Source organism: Serinus canaria, chromosome 3 (genome assembly GCF_022539315.1).
Source record: "Serinus canaria isolate serCan28SL12 chromosome 3, serCan2020, whole genome shotgun sequence".
NCBI lineage: Eukaryota > Metazoa > Chordata > Aves > Passeriformes > Fringillidae > Serinus > Serinus canaria.
The window spans coordinates 2,203,328-2,220,435 of record NC_066316.1 but is presented as its reverse complement, the minus strand read 5'-3'; the positions used below and the strand labels follow the sequence as shown (position 1 = coordinate 2,220,435).

The following is a 17,108-nucleotide window of genomic DNA, read 5'->3' as shown; positions in this document are numbered from 1 at the left end:
ACTTTAGCTATCCAAAATCCAGGCACTGCTGCTCCCTGCACGCCGTGCAGAGGGACTCGCCTCATCCACACTCAGGTGCCTGGGACAGGAAGGAGGGGAGCTCTTTCTCTCCTTCCCAGGGTAACTATTTATGGCCAGGAGCCCTCCAGGAGGAGCCCCAGGAAGAGCTGGATGCTGACCTTTTAGATAGGCAAAGTGACGTGAGCTGAATCCCACCGTTGCTGCAGCTGTAACAACGGGATGTGGCAAGTCACTATGGAGTAGCCCCACCAAAGCTGGCATCCCGTCAGGAAGCCCACAGAAGGGAAAATGGCAAGTGAAAAGACTTAAAGCCCTTTATGACATTTCAGGCACTGGATTTTACCCAAACAAATAGCAGGTTATGCCTCAGCCCCAGCTGAACGGACTCGAATGGAACCTGCGGGGTCTCCTTGGCTGTCTGGAAATAAATCTTAAAGAAGTGTGAAACCCATCTAGCCAATCCCTGGGTGGTGCCTCAATTTCCTTTAGAAATGCCACAGACAGAGTGGGAAACTACCAAAATGTGTGCTATGGGGTTTTTCTGTGACACAAGGCCCAAACCCTTCTGGTGCCTGCAGTATGAAGCTGTGTATCCCCAAGGGCAGGGGAATGGTGCCTCTCAAGTGCACATCTAGAATGGAGTATATGAGGACAACACATCTTGAAGAAGAATTATGCTTTGTTTACAAAAGAAAGGTAAATGCATCGAGCTACTGGATTCTGCCAATACCTTTATAAAACAACAGAGAAATGCTTCTTTACAGGACCACTTGTTTACATACCTTGCTGGCTTCCACCATGGTGGGCAAGAGGCACATGTTGAGCTCGGGCCGTGGAGGACGAATATTGCTTTTCCCCCCTATTAATTTCAAATTTTCACGACATGGAAAATAAGGTCCAAGAGACACTGTAGTGTAAGTTTGGATAAAATAGGGATATATTAAAAAGGTCAATATTTGACATCAGCAAGGAACACGATAGAGTAATAACAGTGTAAGAGAACTTCAAAAGACAATCACTGAAATACCTACTTGGGATATTACTGTGGTGGTATGTACAATGATTGTGCTGTAGAAATGGAACCAGAGTATGTAGGAAATCATGAGGACTTAAAAGTACAAGCTCCTTGAGGACATCTACAAACAAAAAGTTGTTTTTGCTATTACAAAATTGTTATTCTTAACAGCAAGCAGTTCAACTTAAGGCTCATACATTTGCAAACTCTCTCTCGTATCCCTTTTGCCATGAGCAGCACCAGAGTGTGACACCCCTGACTCCATCCCAACTCCCTTCACCTCTGCCCCTGGGAGAGACCCTGCTCCGTGCTGCAGCAACCACCAGGGAGGGGCCAGCCTGCACAGAGAGAGCCTCTGCACAATTACCCTCTTTGCTTCTTCTTTAGCAGAGCAGGTCTGATGCCTGGAAAATGGCAACCAGCAGCAGTCAGGAGGACAATGAGAAAATACTCAAAATAGGGGAAATGCATACAAAACACACAAAGGGTGGTTTGGACACACCAGCAATCCAGTCAATAATATTAAAAAAATCTAAACTAGAAAAAACCTGGGCCTTTCTGAAATAGCTCTGCTAATGCAAGAGAAGCATTTGTATGTATTATCTGAGTCTACACTTTAAAAAGCAAATCCATTCCCCTCTACAAGCTATTTATGCTTTAGTTCCACTATTGCACTTCACAGTACTGAATCATAAAAATGAACAGGAAAAGCTGTTTCTCAGAATAACTAAGCTGTTTCTCAGAATAATTTGGTCTCCACACTCCCTTCTGAGGGGAGCTTTAGTTCATGTTTGAATTTGAATCTCAGATTTGAGATTTGACTCTAAACTCAGTGACACCTGAACTGAGCAGCTACTCCTCAGTCAAGCCCCTTATCAGGTGGCAAATCAGTCTCCCAAAGTGACCTGTGACTTTCTGTGCCCCCAGTCTGCATGCCCTGACTGACCACAGGAATATTCAAAGCAAGCTGACCAACCCAGAGCTGTCTGAGCAAGAACAGAGGCACTGACAGTACCACACCAACCACCCTGACCTCAGCTGCTAGCAGAGCCCTTGTGCAAGTGGCATTTCCATCTCACAGCAGGACAGGTCTGCAGGGCCAGGACTTACCAATGCAGGCATTTCTCAGCTCAGGAGGGCTGTAGGAATTGAGCAGAGTCAAGAGCTTATGGGCAAATTCAATCCTCTCCTGCCACTGAATGAGAGCTTGCTTCACATCTGCAATGCAAACATCCCAGGAGGCTGCTTAGCTCATGGCTCAAAAGCTTGTTAGAAAAAGCACAGAATTTTACTGCTGAGGAGTCTCTTTTTTCCTCTACCATGGTCTTAATGCATCTAGGAGTTTGTTAAATCTCACTGGTCTACTGCTGTTAAACTGATGAAATCCAGTTTGGTATGAAGTCAGTAATTTAATAAGTAACAATTTAATAGCCATTAACAAACATATATTCTACTGTACAACAAGTTTTAAAAACAGCTGGTAAGCAAGAAAAACCACCAGGGTTTGGGTGAGGAAAATGAATCCTTTCAAGAGTTCTCCTCCAACCTTTTCTCTGCAGATAGGGACGTGTGGATTTCAGAACCGAAAGGAAAATGGACAGAAGCTCCACCAGGTCTCCAGTCACGTGGCAAGCTGTGGCCTCGTGGTACATCATGTGCAACGTGTTAAAGGACTGGGAAGAAGAAAAAAAATGCCAGAACTTGATGTTGCCATACTAAGGTACTTGTCAGTATTCCTCTTTTTATCCTGCAGATAGATTTACATTTATTTTATGCTCAAACAAGGTATTTTATACTCAAAAAATAGAAGGTGTTGGATATAATCACTAAGTTCTTAATTTGTTTTACAGGTAAAAGGTTTGTGCTGCCAGCTCAAAATAATTACCAAGTTTTCACACCTTTATCTACAACTCAGTGAACAAAGTGTCATTTGAGACAGTATTTTTATATCCCTGTAATCCCAAACTGCCTTAGCCAGCAGACAAAGCGATACAAGAGGTGCACACAGACAGACAGATATATGAATTTTGAGAAAAAAAAGGGAGGATTAAGATGGATGCCAGTCATTTTTCAAAATGCTGCTGAAGGACATATGGCTGTACATCAGATGAATTACTTCTCCTTTTATACCTTGTGGGCATCTGTGATTTATAGAAATACTGGGAAGGAAAAGCAACTCATTTCCGAGCTGCAAAAATTCCAGCACAGGATGTAAGAGCAGATATTTGATCTGCTGGGGTATTTGAAAGATAAAGGAACAGCAGCCTCAGCCCCTAGAATGCAAACCCTTGCCAGGCCCTTTTTATATTACAGTGAAGACAAAAGACACACAGCCACCCTTAAGTGGAAAACTTTCCTGGATGTGACAACTCCTTCATGCAGTTTTTTGTCTCCAGGCACAACACTTCCAGCCAGCAAGTGACAATATAAGCCCTGCTAACCTCAAGCTGGAAAGTAGCATCAATTTAATTTAATTTCTAGCAATGTTTTACACAGGATAAATTCATTTTTTATAACACAATTTTCACCAACTTAATTATCCATTGTTAGCAAGGATAAGGGCTAACTAAGCTAAACCAAATTCTTTTTATAGATATCTATATAGGTACCTTGATCTATTTACATTTCAGGTATGGATAACCTTATAGCCAGTTCCTGACTAGTTACACCCAGTTTAGTGGATGGAGATATTTTCACAACAAAAAGGAACAGATTTGCTGGACTAATTAACCACAGTTAATTAATCTATAGCCTTGTATTTATAACAAGCTCCTGAAAACTCCATTTTCAAATAGCACTGCACTGTTTCTGTAATTCCAGCTCTTTCTACTACACTTTTTCCCAGAAAATGCAAACCAGTGACATAAAAAGAGTTAGAGGAATTTTTTTATAGAAACCATATAAAAATGGGACTGGACTCAACCTGAAAGCATCACCCTCTCCAGCCACATGGCTAAAGGCAGATGTTTGCTCCAAGTCCTTCTGACAACTTCCAGTTGTGCTGGCTGCCCCCTCCAGCAGCAAAAATCCCATTCCAAAATCCCATTTTCTGCACAGCCACAATGACCTCTGAGCCTCTTGTCCTGCACCATGGGTTTTCCCAGTTTAATATCTCTCCTGAATACACCATCTACAGGTGCCAAGAGTGAATCTTGGCTTTGTGCTTTCTCCAGCAGATGCAGATTTTTATTCTTGTTCTCAAAGGGATCCTCCCCATGGAGCACTTCCATGAACACAGGCTCTCATCCATCACCTCCCCCATGGAGCTGAATGGAGTCCAGGATGTTCCAGCTCTCAGGACATGTGGATGAGCACAGTGACACTGCTGGGAGCAGGGCCTGACATTCCAACTGCATCCACTTCAGAGGTGCATGAGTTCATTTGTTTCCATTCAATTTTGAAATAATTCTGGTCTGGTCTCACGGACCAAAAATCCATTTACAACAATTAGATGTGCTCTAGAAATGCATTTTTAGCTTTAGTTCCATTAGAAAGAAATGGAGTTTATGTGTTTCAGACCACTCCTTGCAAACAAAGGCACAACAGGTAGGAAAGAAAAGGAGAATTGCCTCAGAAAGGCCTCAAAGGATCAGAAAATTCAACTACAACTGCAGCTGAGCACCCTCTAAGTTATTTCTGATTTTTGACCTGTTGTCTTAACACTTTTTAACAGCTAACAACTGTGTAACTGCACTCAGCCATTCAGTCCCAATTACCTCTAATAAAAGGAATGACACCAAACAAGCCTAAATTTATTCCTCCCAGCATAAACTGTTGGTGGTTTTCCCTCTGTCCTGAGAAGCAGACAAACAATTTCCCAATCTTTGTAGTACTAAAAAGAAATCTTATTAAAGCTGACAGGGGAAGTACCAGGGTGAGATGTTTGCTATAATTAAATAACAAAGTAATTACCTCGGTCATCAGAATTAATCCTCTGTTGAACACAACGAGAAGTCTGTCTTCATCAGATTCTAATAATATTCTGAAGGCACTAGGAAAAAAAACCAAACATTGAGAACACTGAAAATCTCATCCCAAGATTAAAATTGTTACACTCATGCTGTTATTTTGGAAAATAATCACAAAAGAACAAAGAAACCCCAAAATAACATAATTCTTCTCATCATTACTTCCCCCCCCCCTTTTTTTTATTTAAAAAAGCTTCTGCCATCAACCTCCTTCATGTTATGGAAAGAAATTTATATAAAACCTTTACAGAAATGTTTCCCATACAAACCCTGCAAAAATGTGGACAATTATGTACTTGGAAAGACAGAAGTTTATGTTTCTTAAATGATCCATTTAAAGAGATTCAGTCAAGCATCTGCTTGGCCTTTTAAACGTCTGAAAACATTTTTATCAGAACATTTTATGCTTACAGCAGAACAGCAAGGAAAGCATTAGCATTATGCTAATGAATGGTTTCTTTCCCCATAAAGATGATTTGGGACAACGTGGCTGAGCTCTGTGACAGGTCAGTGCCAGGTGAGTGCATGCAGCCCCTCCAGGTAACCCAGCCTGTCCTTTCCACCAGGCTTTCAGTGCACCAACAGCTCCATTTAAAAGCCCAGCCCTGACCTACATGCACAGCAATTTATAGCTCTGCTGAGAATGCCCAAGCAGCACTTTCAGCTGTACCTCCTCAGAGCAGAGATGAAACACTCTTTGAAGACACGATCCAATAAAACTGTCCCACAGGCACAATTTCTACATCCCATTTCTGCTCCAAAGTAACAGCAGGAGCAGCTGGAGCCACAGCTCAGCTCGTGGGGGGAGGCTGGGGATGGAATTCCAGCTGAGCTGTGGATGAGCACAGGGCTGTACCTTATGAGAGTTGTCCAACAAGAGCGTCCGTCCAAGCAGCGCAGGTAACAGCTTATGGTGGTTTTCTTAAATTGCTTTATGTCCTCTATCTCCTCCTCTCTCATGTCTGGCCTCTGAGCTACGAACAGCTGCATGAGGTTAAACAGCTCTTCTACTGCCTAAAACACACAGAAAGACTTGGTTAGTCAGCTCTCTCACTCTGGTACTGTTCAGACTTTCTTTCAAAGTTATAAAATGAGATATTCTGATGCTGCCTAAGAGCACAGCTCACTGTTGCATTTATGTGTACATAATGTACATGTGCCATATATATATGTACAAAGCAATCTGAAATCCCCATCCCTGGGACCAAATATCCAGACAGCTGCTTGTGCCAAACCAGGCTGCAGTCCCATATGCCTGGCAAACACCAAACACAGTGGAGTAACTCAGGTCCCTTGCCAGACAGACAGACTTCTGAGGAGAGCAAGGGGACTGTCAGATGTAAAACTTCCCTGTGAGCTGATCTAGGCTGAAGTTCAATATGGAAGATTCCCTGCATCCTCCTCCTCTTCACAGTGATGGGAAGCTTTGTATTCCTTGTGTCCCTGCACAGCCCAAAGGATCCCAAAACAATATTCACAGTGTGATCACTCACAGCCAGGCCTGCTGTCTCTCCCAACCTCTGTAAGCCTGTTGTTTGAGCATCTCACACAGCCTGCTCTACCCAGCACCTGCTCTCTCCTGGGTGTCACTGTGTGTCACTGACAGCACAACTCCCAGCTCTGCCAAAGGGGAGCACCAGGTGCTCTCCCAAGGGGAGCACCAGGCTCTCCTCCCCTAGAATGCTACAGGCTAAATCTTGGCCCTATTCCAGAAGCTGAAAGCAAAGAAGGAAACTGGGAATTCCTCCACCTTTGTTATTCCTCCACCTCCAACCTCCTGCCTAGAGACCACCATCAAAGCTTACTCCTTGTTTCTTATGACTAGGCTGGATCAGTGGAAACACCAGTGCCTGCTCCCAGAAAACAACAACAGCTCTGCAGCTGCTGCACAGCAAGGAGAACCCAAACCAATCCCCCCCAGAAGATCGAATGGATTTAAAGACAGGAATTACTTCAGGAACCCACAGGAACACTTTCACCACTGGGCGCGTTAAGAGACGCCGGGCGAGAGGGGACACGGGAACGAGGGAGTGGCCCACGGTGGCCCCGGTCACTCACCCCTGGGTACTGACTGGCGTGCGGGGTGAGGTTCTTGAAGGCCCACTGGATGTTCTGGTGCGAGGCCAGCTGGCGGGTGAAGGCGGGCGACTGCTCGCAGCACAGGCGCAGGATGCCGTAGTAGGCGGGCAGCATGCCGCGGTTGAAGAGCACCACGTCCTGGTCGTCGTGGTCGGCCAGGATGTAGTTGAAGGCGATGTTCTTGGTCACCACGGGGTTCTGCACGATCAGGCGCACGTTCTCGGGACAGTCCACGCACACGTTGTACCAGAAGGACAGCAGGGCCTGCTTGTTGTGGTTGGTGGCGATGGCCGGCTCCGAGAGCTTCGGCTGGAAGAGGTTCCACAAGTCCATGAAGTAAGTGGAGAACATGAGCTTCTCGGTTTTGGAGATCAAGCAGTAGGTCATGAAACTGAAGTAGGGCACCAGCTTGGTGGTGCCGTGCACGGCGGCGTCCACGTAGAGCTTGGCTCTCGAGAGCAGGCCGAGGAGCACGTTGTAGACCTGGTGCAGAACTACTGTGGTGTCGGGGCTGAGGGGCAGGTCCCGCGTGGGGATGTGCAAGGAGCGCGTCGATCGGAACATCTGACGGAAGGAATTGCTCGGAATAAGCGACACCAAGAGATAGGCTGCGGCTTCAAATAAAAACAGATTTGTTACACCTTTGACAGTGACATACCTGCTTAACAGCCATGCAAACAGCAATTCAACTGCACCCCGCGCTCCATTTACACATTTCAAAGCATTTTACAGAAGCTGGTATTGCTGCATTCACACTAGAAAGAAAACCCAAGGGGATAACAGTGGCACAAAGCACGGTAAAAGTGGTGCTGGGATGTGCCACCTACATCCCTGTCTGCTGCCTGCTTCTCCCTGTGCTAACACAATGCACCCCACCACAGAATGTGACCCCAGATCCCATCACACAAAGCATCCCAGAGGTTTTCCATGAGTGAAGCTGTCCATTGCTCAATCAAGAGGTCATCACCTCCTCAGAGATGTTCACAACTGGAGCGTGTTGCAAAGCTGTACCTCCAGCTTTCCCATCTCCCTCAGCCACAGAAACGTGGTAAAGGTGTAAAGGGGCCTGTACTGTGGAGCCTCCTTTGTTAAAAAAATGGACACAGGGAAGGCTGAAAATGTTCTCTGGCAATGTGACAGCGTGATTCCCAGCAGGACAAACCAGAGAGCCAGGATACCCTGGAATCTGGGAGAAAGCATAGACAGCTTCTCCTTGATCCACAAGTTCAAAGGACTCAGCTGGAGATTCCTGGGGAAGAACAACATGTACTCCTCCCACCTACTGTACAGCCACGTGATGGACAGAATGGAAAACCTCTGGAATTACCCCTTTTCCTTCTTTAGGTTTTCCTGGACCTTGCAGATTAACCACTTAAAATAAAGAACTACCAATGGATCATTCAAGGTACCAAAGGAAAACACAGTTTTTTCATCAAAACTGCTAACACCACTACCACAGTGATCCTAAGATTTTAAAACCCAGCAATTCTAAAACAACTAGAAAAGGAAAAAAGACAAACACAGGAGCATGCAACTCACTGCAAGAGGTGACAAATTTTCTCCAATTAAAATCCACTTACAAGTTCTCACTCGAGGGTAGTTGTGTGCCAGGAGGAAACGTTCAACCCAGTTCTCCATGTTCTGCAGGACCCAGCTGTGAGCCAGCTTGTTGCGAGGGGTTTGCACAGCCAGCCAGTCCAGGCACTGCGAGGGGTTGTACTCAATCACCTACAGGAGAGGGGGAAAAGCAAAAGGAATACATTAATCTTCCTACTATGCACTGACTGTGGTAGAAACCCCTAAAATCACTTTCAACATTTCTTTTTAGGGCTATCAAAGCACCTGCCAGACTGCACACAAAGAAAACCTCATTAAATTTCACTGGTTTGTGCTTCTGAACCTTGTTCTGAGTTTTGAAAGTTCAGCCTAAGCCCAGGAAATTACTCTGCCCATTCTTTCTGCATATTATGAGATATTTAAAGTAGAAATATTAAGCACCAAGATGGAAAAACCTTGTCTTTATAGACAAGTATTTTTTAAAAATATCTAACTCAAAGCCTCAACACCAAATCAGTATTTTTATAAGTTACAACAAAAGAAAATAATATGCAAAGATGTTCATACAGCTTCATGCTGAGGGTAACTACTGCATTTTTTACTGAATATACAGTTTCAAGGAATAAATTCATCCAGTCCTTTCCAAAGGCAATGAGTGCTCTTGTGCAAACCTTGAGAGAATAAGGAGAAAACAAGGCTTCCTGTGCTTTTCTGGCTCTGTGTAGCTGGAAATCTGTTGACATGAGGCCAATAAATGTCATTTATTCTTCTGTTAGTTTTTGAAAGCTACTTTCTTTCTACCTCAAGGCCCAGGTGGCCAAACAAGAAGTTTTACCCTAAGGAACCAGAGGTAGAAACTGGGTTGCTGAAGCTGCTCCCAGTTCCCCTACTCCACCTGAGGAATATGAGCAGCTGACATGACCATAATTCTCTTTATAAAATTTTAATCTCATTTTAAAAATAAACACCTTAAGAACAATCTCCTCCCTTTATTTAGAAATGACAAATTACTCTGTCAGGTTTCCTGGGTAATGGCTGGAGGGAATGTCCAAGAAAGAGACAATCATTTCTCAGTGTCTGCAGAGCTCAATCACTTTTAATGACTTCCAGAAGCTGGAGAGGCTGAGAAAGTAGATTCTACACCTTGAGCCTGTGCATTCACTGCTGGGTGTCACATCCCTGCACCTGTGTCACCAGCTGGGTGTCACTGTGCCCCTTGAGATGTGCCATTTGAGCTCCCTTTACCTGAAGTGCAGCAGTTACAGCTCATCCATCACATCTCTTGTGATCCTACAGCTGCTCCTGAGCAGAGGAAACCCTTTGGAACAGCAATCCAGTTCCCTCCCACAGGGCTCCAGCCCCATTTTTAAAGGGAATTAAAGGGAATGAGCTGCTCCTCAGCAGTCTCCAGGCTGGCCATGCTGTTCTCAGCCAGCAATGAAGACACTGAATTGTACTGGGAACTCAGAGAGCAGCAGGTGAAGAGAAACCTTCAATGGCTCATCTATGGCTCAGATAAAGGAATTCATCCCTGTGCCAACTTGGTTAAAAAGTCTCTCTCATTTGGAAACACATGCAGGGTTGGTCCTGCACACAGCAATTATCCAGCAGACTCAGTCTGGCACTATTTAATGCATTAAAAGTGTTCATGGACATTTTACAGAGAACCAAAAACACCAAATGAATTCTCAAGGAATCTGTACATAAAGGCCAAAAAAGCCCACAACCAAATGATGGCTGTTGAAACATTTCACAAAAGGCCTTGCAAAAGGAAAACAGAAAACAATGTGGGATTTGTCTAGAAAAAGCATTCTAGGCTCTTATTATGAATCAATTCATTTCTCATTAAAGTAAAATTTGAAGTTAAACTGGAAGAGCCATTAAGTTACAATAGAACTTTTTAATGTCTATTGGCTGTTGCTACTTATTCAGAAGAGAAATGATAATTAAAAAATCATGGGCTGATGCAGGAAGGATGACAACAAAATGCAAAAGAGACATAGAAGAACCAACAAGAGAAAGACAATTTAGCTTCTGTTTTATTGTACATATTGTACCTCCCATATCCTCTGCAGAATGTAAGAAGCAAAGGGTGGCATTCCTGGAGGTCCACCAGCAAATTCCATGAGCATGGTGAGCAACTTGAAAAAAGGATTGGCTGCCTGTAATGCAGAAAAGGGAAACATACCCAATTCATCTATTTAATTTCATCCACTTTTTTTTAAAAGAGTATTTTTAAAAATCCCAATGTCTGTAAGAATTCGATGAACTTCAGACATGAGCATTTATAATACTTTAATCCTTTTCTATTTAATCTCTACATAATCCAAATATAGCTATAAAGGAAGCCACTGGTTACAGCCAGTGCAAAGCAACAGGATCACATGAGACAGGACCAGTCTAGAAGTTACAGGAAATATGTATGTACATAGGTATGTAACTGTGCATTTATTACAGGAAATATAGACATTACTCTGAAAAAAGGAAAGAATCAAGCTGTCCACTGTGGAAGAATTCACCAATTTATCATGGTTTATATCACTAGCTCAGATAAGTTATAATTTTTATGTATTTACATCACATGGAATATGGATCCTGGGAAGTTTATCCAAAAGCATCCCATTTTGAGGTTTTACAGTGCCAAGACTCATCCAGTTTCAACAACATTTCAACAAAGTGGTTACAACTATAATTATATATTTTGCATCTGGAATCCATTTGGAACTCTCAGTATTTCTGTTATTACCAGGGCAGGAATTTACTCTGAATGAGAAATGTGTTTGCCAGCACAGAACTGCAAAACAGTGCCCCAAATCTTGAAGAGTCTGATAATAAGTAATTATCTCCACTTATTCTTGCACACAATACTTCAATGTTACCAACTTTTTAAAAGAAACTCATATGGGTGGAGAATCTAGAAATGTTATTTGATTTGAATAAAACTTTCATCCCAAGTGGCACAGCAAATTTCTGTTTTACAAAACTCCAAACAGTGCAGTTAGATTTCATTCAATGGCACAAAGACTTCCATCCTCCATGCAAGATTTTTGATGAGCAAAGGATTATTTCTGTGATTCAAACCAGGAAATTATGACTACAGATCATTTACTGGACAGGTGATGTGGTTACATACCTCAGGAGTCAGCTTTGCTATAGATGTGAACAGCATGGACACAATCTTGGAAAGAAAACACACAAAACTCATTAGACTTGTGTTTAGTCAATGAAAACAACACCAATTCCCTCATGGGATTGATCAGAGGAGATTTCCAAGAGCAGCTGCAGGCCCCTGCTACTCACGTGCTCTGCCAGGCGATTGTTGTAGCGGCACAGACTGAAAATGAGGTTGCAGGTTTGCCTGATGTTGATCCCATCACGGATATGTTGGAATAAAAAAGGGAAACCCTGCAAGAAACAAGCAGATACAGTTCAGTGCCTACAGCTACACACCACAGAGGGCTTGGGAGGCTCTAGCAGTCATTTTTAACTTGATTACCTTTCCTCCTGTCAGTGCTGCCATGTCGTTTTGTGACAAGGTCAAATGCCTAAAATACAAAAGAAAATGATCATTTTACTTCAGCCATGCTTATGGTTAGGGAGACACTCAGGACTGAGTTCAGATTCTTCAGTATCACAAGAGACAATAAAGGTGCTGATGTAAAACTGAACAAAAAAATAAAGCTGTACTTGACTGAGATAACAAAAGAAAACCAAATGCGGGCAATTGAATGTGTTCATGTATTTAACCCAAGTCTTTGATTTGGTCAACAATGACAGTCCTTTTTTAAGTTATTAAAACCATAATGGGCTCATATACAAGCCTATTTATGCTGTTAAAAACCTCAGACAAACCCACAAAAGCTCTGACTCCTTTCTGAACTATAAATTCTAAACTGATTTTGTTTTTTTCAGGAGCTCTTGCCTTTCTGAGCGAGACTGTTCCACCAGAAGAGCAATCAGGGCAATCATCTTTTCAAGAGCAGCAGGCCTGTATTTCTCTTCTGCTAAAGAGAGGATATCTTCCTCTTCCTCCTCTTCCTCCCCTTCTTCCTCAGAAAGCACTTCCACCTGGGGCTAAGGAAAAACCAAAGAACTTCAATGTGGACATTCTGTGCCTTCATTTCAAAGGCCTTTGCATTATCCTGTCCTTTGGTTCATCAACTTGCATGAACCAAACCAGGTAAGTACCTGATCAACTGACTTTCCCATTGAAACATTCACTTTGCACAAGCAAAATTCTGTTTACAAATGCAAGAGGTAGGCTGGCTGAGGATGAGATCTATTTATCAAAAAGAGCAGGTAAATTTAAGAACCTAAGTTGTACAATAGGAGTAAGTACTCAATTGTTAATAGCATTATCATTAGTATGAAGGGCAACTTTAATTGCTTTTACTCAGTGCCTATTTCTATACTAAACAATAACAGTCAATTCAACATAATTTTTAAATATTATATTCACTTAAACGTTGGAAAAAATTGTGGAAGTGAAGCAATTTTAATGTAGCAGCTGAAAGATGATTCAAGACACATCAGTAATGATCACAGAAGAGTTGCTGTTCCATCAAATCCTCCACTTACATTCTCAGGCCCTTTGGTTCCCATGTAGAAGTGGACCATGGTGGATATGGCTTGTAGAGAGAGCAAGAACTGGCTCTGAAAAAGGCAGGGATGGGATTACTGGAAAATCCATTTGTGCACAGCCAGCAGCACCTGCCCAAAGCCAGGCCACACTCACCTCCTCCTCTCCCATTTTGGCAAACTCGTAGAGGAAGGCGAAGTACTCGGTGAGGTGCTTGCTGTGGGGCTTGACGCCGTGCTCCATGATGGACAGCAGCGTCTTCACGAAGCGCGTCACGCACGAGCGGCTCCCGATGTCCTCCACGGGCCCGTCCATGTCATCAGAGCTGCAAGGACAGCCAGCGTGGGCATGGCACACAGAGCACACAGCACAGAGCCATCCTGAGCCAGTGCCAACGGAGGAGTTCACCAAAACTGCTGCTCTGTCCTCCTCTCTGATCTCTCAGCCCGTATCCACAGCCTGGGTGACAAGCAGCCCAACCCGAGGGAGCATCAGGCACTTGAAATGCTGGAGAGTTCAGCAAATTGGGGCTGTGAACCAAGATGCTGCTCAGGAAAAGAACTCTCAGAACAGTACTGGGGATCTACTTCAAATCATCCTCTTGATTTGCTTGTTGAATTTAATGGGAATGTAATTACAGCTATGGAAGCGAGGCAAGGCACCCTCCTGAACACCAGAGCACCCTGGCAAGGCAGAGAACATCCACCTTCAGCCTCAGACACTCTCAGCATTAACTTTGCATCATAAATGGTCATTTTCCAGCTCAAAATCTCACTTCTAAAATGGAAAGTACAGATCTGTGCCTTCATTTCAAAGGCCTTTGCACTACCCTGTCCTTATTGCAAACAACTTCATCAACTTGCATGAACCAAACCAGGTAAGTATCTAATCAACTGATTTTCACATTGAAACTCTGCACAAGCAAAATTGTATTTACAAATGCAACAGGTAGGCTGGCTGAAGATGTGATCTATTTTCACTAGATTCATGTAGCTACTTAATGAGAATTTCAGCCTCAGACATCTGCGCAAGGTTGGACCTTGTCACTGAACAAAACCAAGTCACAGACACGAGTAAGGCTTCCAAAACAAATTAAATTCTGCTTTTTGCCATGAAAATTGTATCTTCATGTCCTCAATTTTGATATGGCAGCAAAGTTATTACTAACTCTGCCATTTTCGCTCTGGGGAAAATTTTTTATCACAATCACAACTTTAACTCAAGAGGTGAAAGAAAAAACACCTTTTTTCTCCTCATCATGTATCAAAAAGAGTTTAAGTATCTTGTAATTGGAGATAAAAGTGACAGTTTTCACTGTCAGAACAAAGGAGAATCCAAGAGGGCTCTTCCTCCTCTTTACCAAAACCTGTGATTTAGTTATAGGATTAACCTCTGATCTCCAAACTCTTTTACAGGATGTACAAATAAAAACTTCCACCTTTGTGCCTCCAGATCCAAGTCACAGAAGGATTCTCAAGTCTGAGCAGTGAGATGTAGTATCCAAGTGACAGGAAAAACAAAGACCATGCTGCAAACCTACTCTAAGGGAGCAAATGTTTCAAACCATGTGACATTGCCCTTTGCAACCCTACTGGTACTTTTAAATAAATCAGAGCAGTTTGGGCAGAATAATGAAGAACAATTAGCACTAGTTCAGCTTTACATGGCTGTTTTGAGTGACTGATCAATAAAAGCAGCTGCAGCAATGAACAGCACTTGGCAGGGGGTTTATTTTACCAGTCTTCCATTCCTGGCTGCAGATAAAGGTGAGCATGCACTGGCCTCAGCCTCTGGATCACGTGGATACACAAGCGCTGGAACATCTGCAAGCAGAGAAGGGAGTGAGCTGCACACCCTCAGTCCTTCACACAAAGGGCAAGGTGTCACTCCTAAGCAGAGAATATTCTGTCCTCAAGTCCCACTGCCAGCTCCTCACAGTTCAAAGTTTCAAAAACAAAGCTGAGATGGCATTTTAACAGAAGAGCCAAACCTGGTTTTTATGAGCAGATCTCACAGAGGAACCCTAAACCCAGCCTTTATTATTGGTGTGCTCTGAAACCTGACTCTAAAACAGGACTCTTGTTTCCTTCTGTCTCTACTGTCTGAAACATTTTGGTATTTTTGGCAAGATGTTTTTTAATTTTAATTGCTGGCTCATAGGAATTCATGTGAAAATTTGAAGGAAATTGCTTCCAGTAATTTTTATTTTGTAAAGCATTCATGAGAAGACCTTGCCAACCTTACACAGACTTTTCCCATGAAATATATTCTTTTACTGATGCATTGCATCCAAAAACTATGTATAGGTCTGCATGGAAATATCACTTTAATAACCAGAAATCCAACTAAAGAATTCAGGTGACATAAAGTAACTGTTAAAGTTTATACCTGAACAACTTGCAAAGAAATACACTTGTAAGTGATAGTTAAATTTGTCAACGTCCAAATGCTACTATGCTACTAATATGGGGGGGGGGTGGTTTAATTATTTCCAGAAAAGGGCATTAAAAAGCTTTGTGGCATAATATTGTAAAATTACCTCTACCCACAAAAATTTCCTACAGAAGTTTCAAATTGGAGCTTTGAGGAGTATTGAATGGAAACAGTTTGGGGTTTTTTTTGTTTTCTGATGGTGGAGCTTGATGAACTATTGCTGAACTAATTCAGAAAAAAACCATTTTTTAAATATAAAGTGTTCATATTTGTAGAGATCAAGAGGGAGTCACAGAAACCTTAATTTGCATCTACTGTGATTTAGTGATGCTGCCTGTACAGCCATGCTGGGGCTGTTTCAAACAGTAACACTCCCATGGCCAAACATCTGCAGACAATGGCAGGAATTCACTGCCACTGGCAGAGTCACAGCCACCAGAGCTGGCTGTTTCTGGTCATGGCTCAAGCAGTCACCTGACTTGGAAAGGAACTTTTTTCTTACCTGCCTCACAATCTGATTGGGACACTTTATTAGAATCTGCATTGGCCACCAATCATCATCAGCCATACGATCCAAAAACCACTGCAGAAGATACATACTGTGTTAGTTTTGTTCCACACTTGCTCTAGTCCAATCTTCTTTTTTGCATGATAATAAAGTCTGAAGAGAAATCGATGTTACTATTATTAAGGAATAGGCAAGTTTTAATCCAAGGGAAATCTAAATTCTTCTGTGCATGAAGGAATAAAGAAATAAAGATCAATAGCAGTAAAGAGCAATATGAATTTATATCTGGTATCTTCTTATCCCTGTGCTCTGCATGCCATTAGAAAACTACTGAAGAACACACTTATCCTGCAAAGTGATGTCAACAGCATTAAAAACTAGGCTTAGAAAAAAGCACAACCTGCAGAATTTTGTAGAAGAGTGATAGGATTAAACAGAGCTTCCCCAGTCAGATCTCTCTTGCATTTTAACATGTGGGAAAGCCTCAGGGCCTCCAGAGACCCAAGAAGTAGAAAACTAACAGAGAATGACTCATTCCAAGTCAGACTCAGCAAATAACACAGCTCAGTCTTCTCACTCCCAGAATTTGGTTTGAGTCACAAGGAAAGATAGTTTAAAATGAAGAATCAATGTTCTAAATTTAACTGCACTTGAGTATTCTTTACTACTACACCCCACTGAGGTAACTGTACACCCCAATACTGAATGTCACATAATTTACCAGCCTTGAATCAATTTACAAAAGCATCATGGATTTAACTCATTTCTACTGAATAGAGTCTAAGGCAAGACACAGTCTGGGCTCCTTGCACATTTAAATGATCACAGAAACACTCCCAAAACTTTTCTTCAGTATCTCAAAATTGTTTTCAGCAAGACCACAGCAAATTCTTTGTCTTTCCATGTCTCTTGTGTAAGTTAATTTAAGCAGGTCTTCACTACACAAGT

The 17,108-nt window shown here is 42.6% G+C and overlaps 1 protein-coding gene across 12 annotated transcripts in view; it reads right to left on the bottom strand.

The window, feature by feature from the left end:
• Positions 1-17,108, bottom strand: part of USP34 (ubiquitin specific peptidase 34) — a 113,605-nt gene that overhangs the window by 5,946 nt on the left and 90,551 nt on the right. For 10 of the 12 annotated variants that reach the window (XM_050972978.1, XM_050972984.1, XM_018918072.3 and 7 more), the window contains exons 58-74: positions 16,155-16,235; positions 14,957-15,042; positions 13,376-13,544; positions 13,219-13,293; positions 12,563-12,714; positions 12,137-12,185; positions 11,941-12,045; positions 11,774-11,818; positions 10,698-10,802; positions 8,664-8,811; positions 7,063-7,697; positions 5,861-6,018; positions 4,949-5,027; positions 2,583-2,709; positions 2,147-2,254; positions 1,053-1,157; positions 804-928 (exon numbers count right to left, since the gene is read on the bottom strand). In XM_050972978.1, the coding sequence (XP_050828935.1) occupies positions 804-928; positions 1,053-1,157; positions 2,147-2,254; positions 2,583-2,709; positions 4,949-5,027; positions 5,861-6,018; positions 7,063-7,697; positions 8,664-8,811; positions 10,698-10,802; positions 11,774-11,818; positions 11,941-12,045; positions 12,137-12,185; positions 12,563-12,714; positions 13,219-13,293; positions 13,376-13,544; positions 14,957-15,042; positions 16,155-16,235 (2,352 nt within the window). The remainder of the gene's footprint in view (positions 1-803; positions 929-1,052; positions 1,158-2,146; positions 2,255-2,582; positions 2,710-4,948; positions 5,028-5,860; positions 6,019-7,062; positions 7,698-8,663; positions 8,812-10,697; positions 10,803-11,773; positions 11,819-11,940; positions 12,046-12,136; positions 12,186-12,562; positions 12,715-13,218; positions 13,294-13,375; positions 13,545-14,956; positions 15,043-16,154; positions 16,236-17,108) is intronic. The other 2 variants (XM_050972983.1, XM_050972985.1) reach the window with 1 other exon arrangement.